This window comes from Neoarius graeffei, chromosome 12, assembly GCF_027579695.1.
Source record: "Neoarius graeffei isolate fNeoGra1 chromosome 12, fNeoGra1.pri, whole genome shotgun sequence".
Classification (NCBI taxonomy): Eukaryota; Metazoa; Chordata; class Actinopteri; order Siluriformes; family Ariidae; genus Neoarius; species Neoarius graeffei.
The window spans coordinates 5,278,568-5,300,572 of NC_083580.1; the positions used below are offsets into that span (position 1 = coordinate 5,278,568).

The 22,005-nt window shown below is 41.3% G+C and overlaps 1 protein-coding gene across 2 annotated transcripts in view; it reads right to left on the reverse strand.

Moving 5' to 3' along the window:
• jmy (junction mediating and regulatory protein, p53 cofactor) overlaps positions 1 to 22,005 on the reverse strand; it is an 80,409-nt gene that overhangs the window by 9,069 nt on the left and 49,335 nt on the right. For both annotated transcript variants that reach the window (XM_060935408.1, XM_060935407.1), the window contains exons 3-5: positions 3,367 to 3,517; positions 2,855 to 3,024; positions 2,603 to 2,768 (exon numbers count right to left, since the gene is read on the reverse strand). In XM_060935408.1, the coding sequence (XP_060791391.1) occupies positions 2,603 to 2,768; positions 2,855 to 3,024; positions 3,367 to 3,517 (487 nt within the window). The remainder of the gene's footprint in view (positions 1 to 2,602; positions 2,769 to 2,854; positions 3,025 to 3,366; positions 3,518 to 22,005) is intronic.

Sequence of the window (22,005 nt, forward strand, 5' to 3'; positions counted from 1 at the left end):
GTGAATGTGAGTGTGAATGGTTGTCTGTGTCTATGTGTCAGCCCTGTGATGATCTGGCGACTTGTCCAGGGTGTACCCCGCCTTTCGCCCGTAGTCAGCTGGGATAAGCTCCAGCTTGCCTGCGACCCTGTAAGACAGGATAAAGCGGCTACAGATAATGAGATGAGATTATCATCATCATCATCTCATCCGGCCAATGGATGATGAGTTTATGCCATCATGTGCTGTCCGTCTGTCCAGCATCATCCACATTTCACGAAAATCACTTTTTCTCTCTCAATTCTTCACCAATTTTTATCCTTTTTAGCAGGAAGGTAGGTCTGCCTGGGGTGCATATACAGTAGCTTCTACTCAAATGTGCATAATTGCAATTAATAATGAAGATATGGAGTAATCAATCAATCCCTAACGAGCAGTTTCCACATAAATCGCTTCTTCTCTTTCAATTCTTCACTGATTTTGATTATTTCTGGCATGAAGGTAGGGGTACATAGGATCAGGGCTTTGAACCGGTTCAAGGAACGAAAACCGGGAACTTTTTCTATTTCACATGGAACAGAAACGAAACCAGAAACTTTATTATTTTTTATGTTCCGGAACAGAAACGCTTATTAAAAATAATGGTAACCGGTTAATACCGGTTTTTATTTCATTCCTCAAAGTTTCCGTAGCCTACAAATAAAAAAGTCATTCTTCTCCTGTGCAAGTTTCTATAACCTGCTGGGGTTCACTTCCTGTGTGACGTTCGCTGACTGAATGGAGAGAGCGGGAGGGTGGACTACTATCACGTCTCCACATCTTAAATAAGAGGTAAATATTGCAGTCTATCGTTATTCAAAAACGTCAATTTCAAACACGATATCAATATATTTGTCCACGTTAATGAGAGGCTCACGAACATTAAATGACGTTAACCTCTGTTAGCCTATCAATGCATACAGGGCTTTCCACTAAGGCTCATACTAGCCAGCCATGACAAATAAGTAGCCAGCCGGGGGTGGGGGGTGGGGTGTTAAACACAAAATAAACTCCGCTGAGTGCGCGCGCGCGCACACTACTGCCTCTGCCGAGTGCGCGCACGCGCACACCGCATGTCGGGGCCGCGGATCAGCGAAGTCGGCGGGGAATTTGTGGTTATTATCGGTACAAACAGCGCGAATCACAACTTAAATGAGTGCGGTTCAGTTTGACATTGTCAGTCCGTTAGATAAACATTTAATTTTATTAAAATCGAAAATTAATATTTAGAACCTGTGGGCTACAAAAATAATAGTCATTAAAGTAGCCGGCTGGACTTAATTGTGTGCCGGCTGTATGGCCGGCAGCCGGCGCTTGTGGAAAGCCCTGTATAGGGCCTGACTAGCCTTTGGTAACACACTAAACGAATGATCTTTCATTTTTGGCACTTTTTCTGTTTGTGTAGATGGGAAGACATACTGAGAATCCAAATTGCCAACATTTGAAATAATAATTGTTTTGAATCATTTCTTGTCTTATTAAATGAAGGCTGTAATAGAATTAGCCTACATTTGGCTTAAGCTGGATGAGACAGAGACATAATTTTATAGCCATTTGTTAAACAGCTGACAGGGAACGTAATTAACCGTTCCGGGAACGAAATTTTTTGTTCTAACCGGTTCGGGAACGTCTATTTAATGGTGGAACCCAAAACCAGAAACGTTAAAAATTCCATTTCTGTTCGGAACGAACCAATAGGAAAAAAATTCTGGTTCAAAGCCCTGCATAGGATGCGTATAACTTCTACCCAGATTTGCTTCATTACAATTATTAATGAAGTTATGGACTAATTAAGCCTTAATTCGACAGCAGTTCAACAAAAATCGCTTCTTCTTGGTCAATTCATCACCGTTTTGGATTCTTTCTGGCAAACGGGTCGGTATTCCTAGGGTGGATATCGCTTCTATATATAGCTTGTATATAGCTTGCATCATTTATTGCACGAGGAAGGTGGCCCACGTTAGATCATTCCTTCTGGACTAGAAGAGTGAGCTACGTCGTCATTAATGGTCTCGTTTATTATGATTATTTCATTCAGTAAAAACCTATTTCACATAAAATACAGATTTCCACTTTTATATTTATTTTATGTCAGGTAAAGATTACATGCTAACTATAGAATGTCATAATTTACCAAAATTCGCATCCGTACAAAAATCCTCGTTCAAAATTTGACACAAATAAAATATTTTCTTTCATATAAAACACACACCATTCTTCTTACTTCATGACAAACCCCAGATTCGCGTCCTTTTGTGCTGTTTTTATTGATATTACTGATGTTTGGTCTGTTTCTCTGTCCAGCATGTGGTGCAAGTGAGCAGCTCAGAGCATGAGTCACACACACACACAAACGCGCGCACACACACACTCTCTCTCTCTCTCTCTCTCTCTCTCTCTGTCACACACACACACAAAGATGTTTTTAAAACCAGCTGCTGGAGAGATTCCCAATGAATCGACTGAAAGCCAGGCTCAAATCCCACATGCACACAGATGTTTGCGCAAAACAGATCAGAAGATCGATTCTTTTAAAGTATTAACCAACCGAATATGGACGACTATTAATAATCAAGTGACTAACCGGTCATCTGTCTGCGCAGGCTCTGCAGCTGCGCAGTCAGTAACAGCTCCTCGTACTTCAGGATCTCGAACTGGATTTCGTAGAGCTGCAGCTGCAACTCATAATACAGCGCCTCTAACTGGTCCAGGCGTGCCATCGCATCCTCACCACCCTGTAGGCCTTGCATCTGAGAAAAAAAAGAAGTTCAGGATATTATACACTTACTGTACACACGTCTATGTTTGTGGTGCAAAACACACGGACATACGATACCTCCTCTCTCAGCCCATGCTTCCTCTGTTCCAGGCAGATCTCTTTCGCACGCATCAGCTGCAGCGTCTCCTTGGAAACAGCATACTGCAGCTTCTCCATGCGCTCCACTGCTGCGCCCCACGCCGCCTTCCCGAACTTCCTCTGGTCCGCTCGCATGCGCTCGTACATCACTGAGACAAAAACACGTGCATCGTGAATCGATTTGTGTGTTAATCAGGACTCCTTTGGATGCGACTGCTTTAATAATATTTCATAAAATACTTCATGTATTTTCATGCATGTGAGCGAAAACACGTTCCCAAACACAGAGCCTGTGGCTCCGCTTCCTGTTTATGTTACTGACTAGTGAAGAGACATCCTTGGTCTCAGTGTGAGAGATTTCAGCACTGTAGCATCAACAGAACCAGGTCATACTCACAGAAGAGTTTGCAACCCTTTTTTTTTCCCCCCCTCTGCTTATATGGAGTCACAGAACAAACGTATGAGGTTCTCAGAGAAATACGTTTTCATACCTTTCTGTGCTCGCGCCGTGGTCTCGAAGTACTTCACAGTGAGGTCCTGGATAGACAGCACTGCGGTGTGGGCCTTCCTCTGCCAATCCTCATCCTCTCTCCGGAATGCCTCGACCCGGCGTGGACCCAGATACTCCGTCTCCAGAGAGATCTGAACACAAAACACACACACAGATTAAACAGAGTGTTCCATCCACAGGACATGCGCTTACTCGAGAAGTGTAACAACACCGATGCCAACTTCTCATCCTGGTCTGAGGAAGTTCACCTGGTGTTCAGTGTCACAAACAGAACCGGGAACAACTCGGTTCTCTGAAGAACACTGAGGAGGACGTCACTGGCTGCCAGACACGTTTCAGGAACTCAGTTCAGGAACTTTAGGTACATTTCCACTCGAGAGCTGTTTTTGCACAGTGATTAGAACATTTCCAATAAAGGAACCAGAACTGTATTTAGTTCCTGAACCAGAGTAGGAACTTTTCTGCAAACCAGGAACTGCCATGGTGCACTTTGCTGCACTGAACATCACAAATTGATCAAGATTTACTGAATAGCCTTCTTAATACCTTCTCAGCTGCCATTTTATGACTAAGGTTTCTGCAATGCTTTTGAATTAAAACAAAAAAAAACAAAAACCAACACGTGTCTTTAGTTTACACGCTTCTGCACCACGTCCATCGAAATCCTATGAGCAAAATGAAGTGGAATAATACAGAACGTAGACCAGGAACTCATCCAGCACCTGTGTAATTCTTCAGTTCCTGACACACACACACAGGGAAAAGCAGGGAAATTCATAACCAAGCCGAAACACACTTTGGTGAGCCGAGAGCTTGAGAGCTCTGCGCTAAGAGAACTGACGATCACGATGCTTAGTGACGGTCTTTCTCCAGGCTATAACTCACGTAAAAAACAAGAACACTTTTTAATTACTGCTCCCCCTGAGGCCTGAGGCAGCTTTAGCCTACTTAGTAAATAAAGACGCTGAGAAGCTCACAGCCTGTGTAGCACCGATGAAGTTTGTGTAACCCGATGGTTCCCGGATTCAGAGCAAATGTTTATTTCTTTTCTTCTGCGAGCTTCAGGGCACTTCGGCTGTACGGTCACAAATATGTAAGCAAGAACTTGCACCTGTCTCTGTCTCACACAAACACGCACGTGGCTATAAATTACAGCTGGATTGCAGTGATGAGGAACACCAAAAGACTGGAAAAACAAGTTGTTGTAGGGATACAAAGAGTTTCACCCACCCAAGAATTTCACCCATTTCCTTTCCATTTTTGTTCCGTAGCAAGCGCCGTGATACCAAAGTGAGGGACATGTTATAGTTTCCGCATTATCCCAATCACAAAATGCTCAAGAACTCGCTACTTGAAAGATATAAATATCCCTATTGTAAGGTTTGTTTTGGCACTCAATGGCTGTTTAAATGCTGTGGGGGTAAAAGTAATGGTTGTGACTTCTGTTTTTTTGCCATTACCTCAATAACTGACGTGTTTAGTGGTGGATGAATGATGAAATGTGTTTGAGATATTTGCACTGGTATACGATGCTAATCTTGTGCAATGACAGGACAGTGTGATAGACCACGGGATAATTTGGCTAATCCGGTAACGCAGAGGTGCTAACATGTCGAACAAGAAAATCCTAGCTGGTGGATAGAAAAACAAACAAAAACCCAATGTAATTTTACCACAAAAAAGTCCTAGTGTGTGTTGGTGAATGAGCTGGCCATTATCTCCCCCCTTCCCCCTGAGATGTACGCCAAGTAACAAGAAACAAGATAGAGACTGTGACTAAAGTCACAGTAATTTGCGCTAGCTGACCTTTTGACCTTTGTCAGTTGATGGTCAAGGAAAAAGTTGTGCCCTGCCGCCCGGAAAAAAAAGAAAAAAAAAGGAGTGCACTGAGAGCACAATGTCTCCCACTGGCAACTCGGCCATAACTCTGGTAAAATGTGACCGAATTGAACGAAATTACAATATGCATATTACTGACATAGAACAAAGAATCCTGTCAAGTTTTGTGAAATACCTCCAAAAATTGTGAGAGGAGTTGATTTCAGAAGGTCAGTACCCTTCCTGGGACGGATGGACATCGCCACGACATAATCCCCCTTCGGGCCTTTCGGCCAGCGGGGGATAAAAACTGATTGGAAAAAAAATCATGAAAATTGACAGTTATAAGTGATTGAAAAAATCCCGTTTTTCATGGGTCATTCAGAATCAGTGATCCAGATCAGCACCAAAAGTCATAGCAATTTAATTCAGCCTAGAGGTATTCTTCATGCGAAATTTGGTGATGATTGGTTGAAAACTGAGGGAGAAACAGCGTCCTCAAAAAACATTAAGATAATAATAACAACAACAACAACAATAATAAACAACAACAACTAGATAGATACTGTGACTAAAGGCACGGTAATTTGTGCTAATTCTTACAAACCAGGACATCGGGTCACTGTACCCTACAGATCCAGAATGGAAAGAGACAGACAATGACAGTGTGGAAAAAAGCCAGTTTTTCATGGATCACTCCAGATCAGCGATCCAGATCAGCACCAAAAGTCATAGCAACGTAATTCAGCCCAGAGGTATTCTTCATGTGAAATTTGGTGATGATTGGTTGAAAACTGAGGGAGAAATAGTGTCATAATAATAATAATAATAATAATAATAATGTAAAAAAAGATCCTGAGTGAGAGGAACAATTTGTGCCAGCGATGCTAGCGCAAATTAAAAATTTCTGGTATGAGCGCTACATAACAGCAACATGGCAATAATAAGCAGCTTGTGCAATTTTTTCCAGCCATAGGCACCACAGCCCCGCCTACCTCTTTCCTATTGGCTCACATGACAGAGGCTTGCGAATTCACGTCAGCTTGATAAAGTTGGCTTGAAGCAAAAGTAACCGCTACCAGAACCACAGATGTGTCTTTCACACCCCGCATCGTTTTCCCTTCAGTGAATTCGCTTTAAAATTTGGGGTTTTTAAAATTATTAAATGTTACGTCTAAACTGTAAATTTAATCCTGGCACCTTGCCGTTAGCGAATCCAGCTAGCGCAAGCACATATTACAGACTACCTATTTATCAATTAGTGCGTTTTAAATAGTTTCATGTAGCGGCAAAGATGTTTTTTCTTTTCTTACACGTTTGTATAAATGTACGAGCAGAATTCCATTTCCATTTTAATTAATAATAATAATAATAATAATAATAATAATGTGTATTGTTACAACCTACAACAAAAGTTGTGCATATATATCATGGCTTTCCCCATAAAAAAATATCAGAGCGGTGCTACTGATTCAAAGCCCAGTCTGTAAGAAGGACTCTAGGAGGGTCTGGGGGCATGCTCCTCTAGAAAATTTAGAAATTAGAGACTTCAAATGGTGCATTCTGGTGGCATCTAGAGCTGATTTAGGCACAATTCAACATTATTAAAAAGTTGCTTTTTTTTTTTACCTTGTCAAATATGTAAGGGGCAAAATTAGATTTGAAACGAAAACACTTCGTAGGACGCCTCTGTATTTTCCAATTCCAGGATGCCAGGAACAGAATCAAGGTCAAATCACGCAACAGCACCATCTAGGGACCAGCGCCTAGAACGTGGTTTTATTTGTGGTTGCAAATGGCAGTCAGTGCACACAGCGAAACCCTTTATTTTCACTTCTGGGTTGAGTCCCAGGATAATCTAGACCTATATATTACAATATCTTCCTATTTTCTATAGTTATGACTCATTTTCAGAAGGGGATAGGAGATAATTAGGTGCGGAAAGTACTCTGCATTGTTCAATTTATGGTATTGATTTTTTCTTTGGTGCGCAAGTGACAGCACGGCGCTGACGTCGCACGGCGCGGCAGAGCACCGCGTATCCGTGCTCTGGGGAAAACCCTGTATGTGTATACAGAGTTCTTCCTCTCTGGCATAAAAATTCAAATTTGCTTTGTTATAGTTTTACCAAAGTGTTTAAAAAAAAAAGAAGAAATTCGAAACATTTTTTCATCTCATCATCATCATCTCTAGCCGCTTTATCCTGTTCTACAGGGTCGCAGGCAAGCTGGAGCCTATCCCAGCTGACTACGGGTGAAAGGCGGGGTACACCCTGGACAAGTCGCCAGGTCATCACAGGGCTGACACATAGACACAGACAACCATTCACACTCACATTCACACCTACGCTCAATTTAGAGTCACCAGTTAACCTAACCTGCATGTCTTTGGACTGTGGGGGAAACCGGAGCACCCGGAGGAAACCCACGCAGACACGGGGAGAACATGCAAACTCCGCACAGAAAGGCCCTCGCCGGCCACGGGGCTCGAACCCAGGACCTTCTTGCTGTGAGGCGACAGTGCTAACCACTACACCACCGTGCCGCCCCCGAAAGATTTTTTACAGCAATAAAAACTATAAGAAAAATATAAGACCTACATTTCCTGACAACTCGGAATAACGTACAACCAAAAGATTTTCAAAATGTGTACATGTTTAAAGCAAAACATTTATCCTTTGGGCTTTTAAAGGCTCAGGCTGTGGTTTCAAGGGGTTGCCATAGCAACTACCAAAGCTAATAGAGTGAGTCGTGTTATCATTAAAGATGACGTCCGTTTCTGTTGAGTCACCATGTGTAAAAAAAAATAAAAAAAAAAAAAAGGTCTCGAAGTTGCTAAACAAAATCACATTTCTAGACGATTAGTTTTTCCACACTTTTCCTGAAAGCATGCTGATGAAGAAACGTTCCAAAAGCGAATGTGATCTTAATAAGATCTACGAGGCACTGAGCGTTCTGACTCTCTCCCAGACTCAAACACAAACACAGCTCTTCCTCGTTTATCTGTCTTCTTGGAAATTTTCACTGAAACAAGTTCCAAGTGTGTGTGTGTGTGTGTGTGTGAACTTCCTCGACCCGAACGTACACACCCATGCAGGGTTTCTGTATCCACGCGGGTTTAAAAATACACTAATGCAAAACAGATGCCGCTGTGGCCTACAGTAGAGCACATGTGAGGTTATGCGTACGTGTTTGTGGAACCTTGTGAGGGCCTTCAAATGACCTCATTATTAACGCAGGTAATGTAACGTATACTATGCTAACCTCAATATAACCTCCGTAAGTAAAATGAAACAGCTACAAGATCTGCCACTATGAGATTTTTTTGATGTTCAAAAGCCAGAGAGAAAGCAAGAGTGAGAAAGACGGATTTTACCTAAGTCTTGTGAGTTAGACGTGAGCTCACAGCTCAGAAATCTTTTATTTGAGATGGATGGCACAGACACGCAACACGACTGGCACCGTGCGCTCCATTCTCTCTCCCTCTCTCTCTGTTTTTTCCAACATTCCTTGCATTCCCATAATCAAACATGCTACTAAAATACAAAAGCGTGGATAAGTGGAGAGGGGAAAAAAACAAACCCGAGACGACCCGAGACGTGGTTTTGATGCCAGGACTGCGCACTGATGTGACGATGGACTACCATGTCCCCATCGTGCCATGCATTGGGGGTGAGGTAGGATGATGTAATGAGTTTTCAAAGGTGGGCTGGACGGTTATTATAAATCATAACCATCTGCACAGTCCTGGTTTCCCTTCTTTCAGAGCCGACGCCTAGCTGCGGTCTCGGACATGCGTTGCTAGCCAACGCACGCTAAATTATACATGTGTAACAGCCACACACAGGCATGTGGTAGAGAAGAGCAGAACGAAAATGAAAGAAAGCGATGGGTGTGTACACATAGGGTAGCATGAATTGCTAAATAAATAAATAAAACTTACTTGTTTTCAAACATGAATCAGTGGCAATCATAAGGATCATTATCGAATAATTAATGGTTGATGACAAGAGAACATCCAGACTGGTCTGAGCTCACAGAGAAACTTGAGTAACCACTCTTTACAAACGTGGTGAGCAGAAAAAGCATGCACAATATGTTCTGTGTTCAGGAATATGGACTACAAGAAGAAGAAGAAAAAGAGGTCAGCATCTGGTATCTGGTTCCACTGGTTCCTGTCAACCAAGATCTGATGATACTCCAGGGTTTTTTCTAGAAAAATTTAGTATGAGGGTGCTCACCATGGCGAGGGAGCGAAGCGGGGGGAGATGGTGCCGGTTGTCCCCCCCCCCGCCGTGCAAAGCCTTTGAAAAATTCTCCAATGGGACATTGTGAGGCTATCTGAGAGGGAAATTGTAACAAATTGTCTGTCAACATTGAAAAAGAAAGAAGTAATCATCTTCTGCCCCGGACAGTCTTTGGCTTTCTTCCACTTCGTGCCGCGGGATGACATCTTTAAATGCCCAAGTGTCAACAAAAACAACTCGCGAACAACTACTGTCAAAAGCTCCCGCGCCGGTGGGTGAAAGGTCATTCAGTCTCGAGAAATCTCACTTGACATGTCAGCTGACCTTGTATGTAACCCATGTCAAATCTCGCGAGAGCAGCCACAACAAGTAAACAACTAAACAACATGGCGCCTCAGTCTGGAAAACGCCAATTCGGATTGTTTTTGCACCGTCTGGCGGTGTATCTACTATGATTGGAATATTTTTGGAGCAATTATAACGTATTTGATGATCAGACACATTGTCACGTAGTGTTGCTGGGATGTTTTCACGGAGTCGGTAAGGGGGCGCACGCCGAGAGTAAGAGGGCGCAGTGCCCCTGTTCCCCCGTTTAGACGAAAGCCTGATACTCTCAGCGAAAGTCTGAACACTTTTTTTTTTGAAGACTTGAATAACACTCAGACTAAGAAAGAAAGAAAGAAAGAAAGAAAGAAAGCGCCCTTAAACTCAGACATCTCCTCAAATCCAAGTTTAGCATGAGTGATATGAAATCAACACGGCTATACAGGCCTCAAAGTTAACTTTTGACATCTTAATGACCTCAAAAATGTTTGCTCCCCTTCCCCGAATTTCCTTTTGCCCTAAAATTTTGCGGTATTTCGGCAAGTACACGGTTCAAGACAATACTGATATGTTTTCTAGGGGTAGAATTGAGTTATTTAAACAAAAGTAAATTTTTTAAAACATTTATTTTTAAAAACAACATTTATTTCTGCAACAGAAGAATAAGACAAGCCTTGAAAACATGAAACATAAATCAATATCATATATGTAAGCCTTACGTACGGTACGAGTACATAATACGTCTTTTTTTATATAGCGTTTAGGACACAAAACACTTGGTTTTGCCAAACAATGACTAGCAATATTGCAAAGATGAATTATAAAACTAAAAACATTATAAAACACGAGTCTGTACTGCAGTACTGTCTTATTCAGTTTGCCGTTGCATTTAGGAGGAAATTAAACAAGCTGTCCTCCTCATCTTCACATGTCCATGACAAAGGGGTAAGACAGATTTATCTATGGGATAATTCGCTATGTACAGTGGTGCTTGAAAGTTTGTGAAACCTTTAGAATTTACTATGTTTCTGCATAAATATGACCTAAAACATCATCAGATTTTCACACAAGTCCAATATTACATATCTGTGAGTGGCAAAAGTATGTGAACCTTTGCTTTCAGTATCTGGTGTGACCCCCTTGTGCAGCAAGAACTGCAACTAAACGTTTGCGGTAACTGTTGATCAGTCCTGCACACCGGCTTGGAGGAATTTTAGCCCGTTCGTCCGTACAGAACAGCTTCAACTCTGGGATGTTGGTGGGTTTCCTCACATGAACTGCTCGCTTCAGATCCTTCCACAACATTTCGATTGGATTAAGGTCAGGACTTTGACTTGGCCATTCCAAAACATTAACTTTATTCTTCTTTAACCATTCTTTGGTAGAACGACTTGTGTGCTTGGGGTCGTTGTCTTGCTGCATGACCCACCTTCTCTTGAGATTCAGTTCATGGACAGATGTCCTGACATTTTTCCTTTAGAATTCGCTGGTATAATTCAGAATTCATTGTTCCATCAATGACGGCAAGCCGTCCTGGCCCAGATGCAGCAAAACAGGCCCAAACCATGATACTACCACCACCATGTTTCATAGATGGGATAAGGTTCTTATTTCTATTTTGGTCTCATCCGTCCACAAAACATTTTTCCAATAGCCTTCTGGCTTGTCCACGTGATCTTTAGCAAACTGCAGATGAGCAGCAATGTTCTTTTTGGACAGTCGTGGCTCAGGTGGCTAAGGCGCCATACCATAAATCCAGGGACCCGGGTTCAATTCCGACCCGAGGTCATTTCCCGATCCCTCCCCGTCTCTCTCTCCCGCTCATTTCCTGTCCTGTCTCTACACTGTCCTATCCAATAAAGGTGAAAAAAGCCCAAAAAAATATATTTAAAAAAAAAAAAAAAAACATTAGCCAATGTGAGGGAGGCCTTCAGTTGCTTAGAAGTTACCCTGGGCTCCTTTGTAACCTCGCCGACTATTACACGCCTTGCTCTTGGAGTGATCTTTGTTGGTCGACCACTCCTGGGGAGGGTAACAATGGTCTTGAATTTCCTCCATTTGTACACAATCTGTCTGACTGTAGATTGGTGGAATCCAAACTCTTTAGAGATGGTTTTGTAACCTTTTCCAGCCTGATGAGCATCAACAACGCTTTTTCTGAGGTCCTCAGAAATCTCCTTTGTTCGTGCCATGATACACTTCCACAAACATGTGTTGTGAAGATCAAACTTTGATAGATCCCTGTTCTTTAAATAAAACAGGGTGCCCACTCACACCTGAGTGTCATCCCATTGATTGAAAACACCTGACTCTAATTCCACCTTCAAATGAACTGCTCATTCTAGAGGTTCACATACTTTTGCCACTCACAGATATGTAATATTGGATCATTTTCCTCAATAAATAAATGACCAAGTAGAATATTTTTGTCTCATTTGTTTAACTGGGTTCTCTTTATCTACTTTTAGGACTTGTGGGAAAATCTGATGATGTTTTAGGTCATATTTATGCAGAAATATAGAAAATTCTACTCTAGAGGGTGCGGTTTACTATTTGAGACACAAAAGCATGTCTTTCCGTTCACTGAATGTACTTACCACTAGCTTTTATTATTACAAGGTGATTATAGTTACTCTATGACTACAGCTACAACTGGAACGTGCTGATTCTGTTAGCGTTTGTGATTAGTGTTCCATCCACTATTAGATAAAATTACAATAAAATCTTACAACATTGAAAGTCTAGAGCAAGATATTTTGTTATTTTACAAATAACACTTCCTCAGATATTGTTTTAACAATAATAAGAATTATCACTGTATAAATGACAGAGTGCAGATAGCTCTGTAACTACATGCCCTTGGGGTTGCTGAGTCATGGACGGGTGGGAATAAGATCTAGCCCACAGTTCAGGTCGGAGTCCTTTGAGAGCAAATGCTTTGGCTTTTGCAACATTCTGTTCCCAAAGGCTGATGTCCGGAAAAAAAAGTCTTTACACAGAGAAGGTTTTCTTGCTTTTGCAGTTTTTCTTTTTTTAAACTATTCTTCCATGTTGGGACTCTTTGGGAAAAAGAATGTATATTCCAACATGTAGCTAATGCTGATGCTAGGCCACAAATCTGCACCGTCACTCCAGTCATTTTGAGGAATTTTTTACAGATCATAAACTCTAAATTCCGTGTATATCTATCCTGCGCTTCTTTCTGACCAAGATTATCCAAGTAATCTGGTAGTAGAGCTTTTTTAGCTGTAGTTTTCTTCGGACAACAGCAACAGACGTCGGACATCTCCGCTTGGCTTCAGACCACTCGTAGTGATGAAAAGCACAAATGCGCACACGTGCGCCTGAAGCGAGCCAATCAGAATTGCCGTTTCAAATCGGGAAGAAAAAAACAAAACGACGATTACAGGGGAGGCGAGGATGCTGGTTAATACATCTTGTTTTTTGTAACGTACTCGCTCGAAAATCATTTTTGTGCTTAAAGAAGCCGACCATAGGTGTGTCCGAACAGGCCTAACTCGCTGAAATATTTCTGCCCAAACATCTTGGTCGGGCAAATCGGGCAATGCCTGGCATTGAGGCTTGCTATAGACCCTTTTCAGTCACGTGACCTTCGTAAACGCGACCACCATTTTGGACATGTAGCGGACTTCGGCTCGAATTGGTTTGAATGCGAGGAAGGCGACAAACGGAGAACATACAAGAAAAAGGAGCGAGACAACACCTTCGCTATCCAGCGACGTAGGGCATTTACAGGGCGAGCAGAGGGAGAAATAACAATAACGACACATTAGCAACGCCGTACAGAAATAACAGCTTATGGCACAGACCCTTTCGGTTCTCGCTCATCTAGCTGCTACAATGACTGCTTAAACTGCAACAATAATACCTAACACACATTTAAGTATCCGTCGTAAAGACGTGAAACTCGTCGAGTGACGAGTGTGTTCATTGATAAGCTAACACAATCTAAAAGTAGACATACCATCACACTGCCCTGGCGCTGTGTACAGTTTACCTTCTATGGTTTGTGCACTCACTATTTGCCATTACTTTCTCCAACCGTTGTTACAGATTACAGGGAACGGCCTGGATTTAAGAGACAAATACATGTTCCTCTTGTTTTGAACACTTATTTGTAGGCAGTGCTTAATTTGTAAAGTGGGAGGTCCTGGAGCGCAGAGGATGAGCGGCTCCGGTGCGGAAAAAAAGAGGGGGGGAGGGGGGCGCTGCGCTTCTGGGCATGTTTTGTAATAACACTGCAAATTAAGTTCATCTGCAGATATTTTGTGGATGTCGTTTCATGAGAGAAATCACCAACAAGACAGATATCAAAATCAGACATTAACACTAAATAAACTCGCATTTCTTTATTTAATTATTTGTTTTGTTTTGTTTTTTGTTACATAGTCAAAAGAGGTGTCGGATCACCGGATCCAGTGTAAATAGCTGCCGGAGCCAACGCCCGAGGTTCCGGAGCGCGCTCCGGCTTGCTCCCCCTCAAATTAAGCGCTGTTTGTAGGACACTGCCTCTGATCTGTCCTACAGTCTACCAACAGCAAAGGAACACAACGCTAGCTAATGTCGTTAGCTAATAGCTACTACAGAAGAACAAAGAGGTTACAATGGGTTATTTTAGCCTATTTGGTTACACACTCGCCGCCACAGAATGTTAACAGCAATGTAATGCCTTTTCTGGCTAATTTTATTCGTCTTACCTCCAACAAAGTGGTCACTACACAAGCGTTGGTATGCCGCTATCCATCTTCTCCGTCGGTCAGCATCTACCGGGATCCGATAAAATGACAACCCTTGCCTTGTTTGTTGATGGTTACTACATCCAGGTGCACAACAATATAGTGGCATGATGGAAGTCTTGCTGAAAATAAACACTTTCTTTGCTGCCGTTCCTCAATGTTGGCTGTGGTAAACTACTGGTAGTACACGTCCAAAATGGCGGCCGCGTTTGTCGTGACGTCACGTGAAAAGGGTCCATACCGTAGTGCAACAGACATCCGTGACTGGGAGTCGAGAGCAAAACTAGCTGAGCTGTCTGGGTGGGAGGAGCAAACCCTCTCTTTCTCCTGTCAGTCAGATCAACACTAGCAGACAGTCCTGTACAAAAGTCTTCATCACGTGTAAAGAAATGCTGTCGACCAAAAATGGCTTGAAAATAATGAAATGAAATGATTCAACATTAAAAAAAAAAAAAAATACTATAAACAGTAATCAGTAAGCCATAATAAATGAAACAAAGTCGATATTTGGTGTGAGACGACCCTTTGCTTTAAAAAGTAAATAGTAGTCTGAGGTCCAGTGAGTGCGGTTTTATGCGGAAATGAGCTGTAGGTTTTACTGAGCATCTTACAGAACCAGCCCCAGTTCTTCTGGACACTTTGACTGTCACACTCGCTTCTTCATTTTGCCCCAAAACCCAGTAGCCTTCATTATGTTTTCTTTTTTAATCTGAAAAGTGCTCCCTTATAGAATATGCTGCTCAAACATTTTTTTTCTGTAACATTTAATTTTGTGCTGGAAAATGAACGAACATTTGGAACTCTAAACATTTTTTGTAATATGTTTTGACTCCATAATGTAGAAGTCATAAAACAGAAATCTATAACCAGAACGTCAAGGAAGTAGTCGCTCATCTGGCCTGCCAACAAAACAACCATGACGACCAAAACAGCAAACAGAACTGAAATGTGACCAAGTGAGAGAGACAGGACCAACCTCCATGACAAACTTTACAACAGGAAAATCAACAAAGGACTAAATTTTGTTCCTCATGAGAAGATCGACCCAAAACATCGACCAGAATTGAATTCGCAGGATAAATAAGAGAGGAGATACAATTCTAATGAAAAGTCCGAAAACTCGTTAAGGTGACGCAGTTAGCAGCTCGTTAGCAAAAATTTGACAATACAGTGACCAAGTTTTGTGCAGAAGATCGAGTTCTTTCAAATAAAATCATCAGAACTGAAATCCATTGAGAACTCAGGGAGGGAGGAGACACGATTTAACTGAAAATAAACAAAGTTGGAAACAAATTGGTTACAAGAAGAAACTTAACAAACAAACGACCGAGTTTTGTTCCTTGATGGAAGACTGAACCAAAACATCAATCAGAACTGAAATCGGATGAGAAATCAGAGAGGAGATACAATTCAAGTGAGAGGCCTGGAAAATTCATTAATTTGGCCTAATTACTAACTCGTTAGCAAAAAAATCTGACAAAACAACGATCAGGTTTTGTACGGAGTGATGAGTTCTTTCAAACAAAACAACTGGAACGGAAATCCATGGAGAACTGACGGAGGAGATACGATTTAACCGAATTGTGGACGACGGACGCCACGCCATAGCAACAACTCACTCATCGGCCTTATGAGCTAATAAAGTTTGGATGAAAAAAGAAAAAAAAAAAATAGGGTACCTAAGACTTTTGCACAGTTTTGTGTCTCTCCAGTTTTTACAATTTCTTCAGGAATTTGTTCTAATAGTGTTTGGTAACATGCGAGTCCTGTTTATTAGAACTTGACCTAACTGTATAACGTGTGAGCGACTGCTTAAAGCTAGACGGCTTTTTGATTTCATAAAAATCGGTGAAAGTTAGTTCCGTCTGAAATGTGGTCTTGTGATATAGGTTTATTTCTGTAATATCTCACAAAATATCAGGCCATTCTGTGGCTGGGAAGTTATTTAATTTGACGGGATTAAAGCAAGTAATGTGCATGAAATTGTTCGCTTCGCGCAGTCAAGCAGACAGAGGAAGTCCGTGTGTACGCATGCGCAGGTTTCCCTTTGAGCGTGCACTGACAGTTCCATCATTCTGTCGCTAAACGAACAGCTGATCACACCGAGGTGCTCGCTGAGCGCCGATATTTATTAGTTTGGTCCTGCGTTTCCTTTCCTTTGTTTATAACATAACGTCTTTTCTTCTCGCTTTCTTTCTGTTACTGTAGTCGGTCTTTCACGTTTCATTCGCACACTCACGTCCGCCATTTTTCTCTCCTGTTTCAAATTTGTATCCCACAATGCCTTGCGCGAACGGGGAAAGCCCACCACCATGTGATGAATGACATAGTATCTTATATTGGGTCATAGTGAAGCAGGAAAAAATAGCGGAGAATTTAGGGCCATGTGGAGATAAATTAGTTAATTGTTCTATTTTAAAAAATGAATTAAATTGGAAGCCTGTGATTCGAATTCAGTAGCTTTCGGTCCACTAAACAAAAATAACTGGGTGTTGGGAAAATTCTTTTTATGACCTAAACTTGAAAAATCTGAAAGGCAGTATAGCTTTAATACGGATCTTCTCGTGCGTCTGCCGTACTGTGATAAACATTATCAAAACGTGACAGTTTGTTGAGGATCTGAGTCACTGTCTGACAGCACAAGGTCACCTGACTGAATTCCCCCATTGTGAGAGACTTCAGCATGAGGCTGTACGTGACCTCTGCCCTGCTACATCTTACCTGACGCATATCTTATTCATGTACGTACTCGGGCCCTATCAGAAATACGATAGCGACGGTGCATGTCTATCACTCGATAGCGCTACCCCATAATGCCTCATTCGCTGGTCTCCTTGTGCGTCCACCGCCCAGTGATTTCATTGCTCATTCACCTCATCAGACGCGCTTTCATTCTTCCATTCATTCAGTAGAAGCTGGATCAGGTGTCATATGTTCAGGCTGTAGCTTCATTACATTTACAAAAGACTGAAGGATACGCGAATCCACTCGCCTGGTAGATACAAGATGCAAAATGGAGTGAGTTTTGCCAATAACTCGATCAGTCGCAGTGAAGGATTGTGCTCTACTGTAGTGTTCGCAAAATACTTCACAAAGTAGTTCTACGTAATACGCACACTCGGTCAGAATTTTTTAATACAGAGTCTGATATTAAGTCTGTAACGGATGTCCTTCCTGCCACCCAATTCCCACTTCCTGCTTCTATTCCATGCAGTCCACATCTCGGCGTATAAATACACCAATCTGAACATGTTGACCACCTTCCTGTTTCTCTCTATGCTTTAAATAACTCAAAACAAAATACAGGCGGGGGGGTTTCTCTTCAGGAATAACGAATGTGTTTATTTTAAGGAATAACATCATAACTATAGCCAAAGGCAAAAAAAAAAAAAATTTAAATGGAGTAAATGTTGGCTACAGAATGGGTTTTGTTTAAGCACAAATAGCAGGTGGTCACAGTATGAGCTGTTTATGGTTGTGTGTGTGTGTGTGTGTGTGTGTGCGCTACACACAAGCTCCTGAAAGTCTGAGTTCTCACACAGGATTTGTAATAAGACTGTCATATTAGCACGTGTCTTGTATCCCATCCTTCCTGCTACTATTAGTCTCACTGACGTCATGCAAAGCACATGCAAAACTGAATTTACACACACACTGCTGTGTTTGCATTACACAGACCTGAATAGTGAGTATACAAAATGCACCAACCGTCTAAATTAGGGAAAAAGGCCTTATTTGCATACAGCTTGTCTCTGTTTATGTGAGATTGTGTTTAAGTAGGTCAGGGTTATTATTAGGCACATAATATATGGTGTGACAATAAACGGATACAAATTTATGATGATTCGAATCGAAATTTTTAAAAAATGAATCGTGATTATTATAGAGGCTGTAATCTCTTAGTTTTTCCTAAATAATTATGCTATTTAGCCCAGCGCTTCTCAACCATTGGGCCGCAAAGTGCCATCTAGTGGGCTGCAAATTTTTTCCAGTTTGAAGCCAGACACTAAATATTTCAGGATGTTGTAGGGTCCCAAATCCGGTGGCTGGTTTGCCAAACACTTTTCAAGTGTAATTAATACATTTGTGGGTAAATTAAGAAGAACAAGCGTTTATTTTGTCACTTTCCTCCTCTACATTTAACCTGCATGTGCGTGCAAATGAGTAAACAGAGAGAGAGAGAGAGAGAGAGAGCGCAGCGGACTGAATAAATAAACATGTTTGTGGGTACATGATATGGACCTGTGATGCCTGCTGGAAGAGAAGAGCAAGGAGGATTGAGAATTGAGCTGCTGTGGTTTGTTTACACCTGATACTAAAACTTCTAGCGTCCTAGCAATCATCACAAAGACGTTTATAAAAAGCCCAAAAATTCCTCCTTAACCAGGCAAAAACGATACAGGATCTATCTTGTAATGCCTTGATCCCCAGATCTTTAACCAAGCCATGTATAAAAAGTTGTTCTCCTCCATGCTCTTCCAGGTTTTCATCTGTGTATCCGTGTAGAACGATGTCTGCAGCACCGGGTAGTTTGAGATGTCGGGGAACTCAACGGATGGATAATTTTCCAACTCATAATGAATGAATAACTTTATTTAAAGATAAGTTGATCAGCAGAGCTGACAAGGTGGTGCATGTATAGATAGAAATAAATACAAAAGACTAAAAATAAACACAATCTTTAAAAAAAAACCTTAAAATCGGTTGATTATCTGTTAATTATCTTCACATTAAGTTAATAATATGCGAAACTATTGTCTTTGTATTTAGTTATGGGTACAATAGGATCAAAATTTATTCTACTAATATGTCAAATTTAGCTCGTAAATGTTTCTTTCATAGGAAAAATCCTTCTTTGTTAGCGTGTAAGGATCTAATCCCATTGAGCGGGTTCTATATCCACTTCTTTGTTTTAATAATTTGCTTGTTTGCTTAACACAAACATGGCAATAAGTTCTTGCGTTAATGGACCAGACTCCACTTTTGGATCATTAATCCCTTTTGACTGAGAATGCCCTGCATGCATGGTTTGGCTTCTGGTACATCCATACAGTTTTAAATACAAAACCTACAATTAAAAACAGTTTGTTTATTTTTATTGCATTTACTTAATTCCTGGGCTCCCATCTGTAACAGGGAGTGATGTTGCATCCCATTAATACACTTTATAATAGATTATTAGATTCTAATAGAATACCGTATTTATCCTAATAAACGCGCCCGGGCGCGATGCAAAACATGAAGGGGGAGCGTCAATTTCGACCCTTAAATGACAAAAATCGAACATGACAAAATCATCGGAATTTAAAACATTTATTTTGAAACACATGAAAATACAGTTATATGTCCAAAAAGTCAATTAAACAATGTCCAGCTCGCTTATAAGGATAACATTGGTAAGTAAACTATTTGTAGTGACGTCACAATTCACGTCATCGTCGATGTTTATGAGCTCACAAAACAAAATGTCGTCCTCAAAACGATCCTTCACCGTTAGTTTTAGGTTAAAGGTTGTAGAACTGGCAGAGCAGAAAGGCAAACACTTAGCTGCAAAAACATTTAATGTTCACCGTAAACGTGTACAAGAGTGGTGCAAACAAAAGGTACGTCTCCACCCGTATTGATATCCGCAGCAGAGTGAATGTCCGTATTTTATACTGTCCATGTTTACTAATGCGATTTCCGGTAAAAAAAAATCAGCGGTGAAAGTGAACGTCTCTGTTGTGGTTTGTTGGATTTAAAGTTTGTTAAATGAAGAAAATGGTTGGTAAATACTATTCTAGCTCTGAAAATCGTGGAGGCGCGTCAAATAGGGAGGGCGCTTCTATAAGGATAAATACGGTAGATGAGCCAAAATAATTAGGGCTCTTTTTTAATGGGCTCCGACTCATTACAAGTATGAATAGGTGGGCCTTAAAAGTAGAAAAGGTTGAGAACCCCTGTTTTAGACAGCAGAGGGTGGAATGACATACAATACTGGGAACACATGTGACTTCATTGTAGATGGAAGTAACACAGCTCTAATGCTGCGAAAACACCCAAAAAATAGATCTAAAATCATAAACCCAATACCGTGAATCGGGTGAATCGTCACATGACTAATTATTATAGTAGACTAAAACAAGTTTGAAGTATACATTTGAGTATTAAACCCAAAACTGGACCAAAAAAAAAAAAAAAAAAAAGGTCATACTATTAAATCTACCACAAACACAAGTAAAAGCATATAAAGATCACTGACATGCTTAAGTATGAAATTTTCTGTTTCCTATTTATTAATTTATTGTGACTTCCAGCAGGCTTGTAGTACTCGAGTCTGACTCGTGCCCTAATTTTAAGGACTCGTGACTTGACTTGAGCACTGATGACTCGGACCCGTGCATTAACTGCATTCGGACTCGTAAATTAGAGACGAGGACTCGGATTTTTTCCTTATTTTTTTGCAACATACCATAATAATTTGGCATAAGATATTTATATCTACATTAATTTTTATACTAATTTCATGCAAGAGAATGAACATTCACCTGTTCATACATCATGTTCAGGAACAAACTAACATTAATGGCGCTAAAATGCCTGGAGAGACGCCCCTAGGATTGTCTGCTTTGCTTATACAGACTTCTCGTGCAGTGGGAAAAAAAAACGCACTGCTATGTGTTCTATATGTAGAAGAACTATTGAGGAGATGACGGGGACGACCTTGAACTTCAATTGTCATTTGGTAAGACTCCACCCAGAGAAGGAAGTGACACGCTGTGTTCATTGCTCTGTTGATAGTGGGCGGGGCTTGCTGAGTGATGAACTAGCTAGTGTTAGCCCTCTCTCATGTTATTTGCCCTGTTGATAGTGAGCGGGGCTTGCTGAGCGATGAACAAGCTTATCATCTGTAGCCTGTTAACTAAAATGGGGCAGTCGAGCAGTAATGTTAGTCCAACACAGTAGCAGAGACGCTTTCACATAAAGGCAGCAACAGCCATCGTCAAATGGTGCGGTTGGAGTCTTGTTCTCGGACTCAGATCAATACTGGGCTTGACTCGGACTCAAAATTTTCTTTAATGACTTGGACTTGAACACTGGGGACTCGAGACTGGACTTGGACTTGAGGTTTAGTGACTCGACTACAACACTGATTTCCAGACACACTCCCTAATTCTGTCTGCTTGGAGGAAGGAACTAAAAATCAATAAACCCATTTTTAATAAAGAAATCCATGTCGCCATTTAAGAACATTTACAAAACAAATCTCCAGCAGCAAAACTGTTTTACACCAAGTCTTCAGGATGGACGACTGAGTTTCACAGTTTCTCTGTAACATGATAAGCTGTCAAAGTTATTAAAAATCTCATCTCATCTCATTATCTGTAGCCGCTTTATCCTGTTCTACAGGGTCGCAGGCAAGCTGGAGCCTATCCCAGCTGACTACGGGCGAAAGGCGGGGTACACCCTGGACAAGTCGCCAGGTCATCACAGG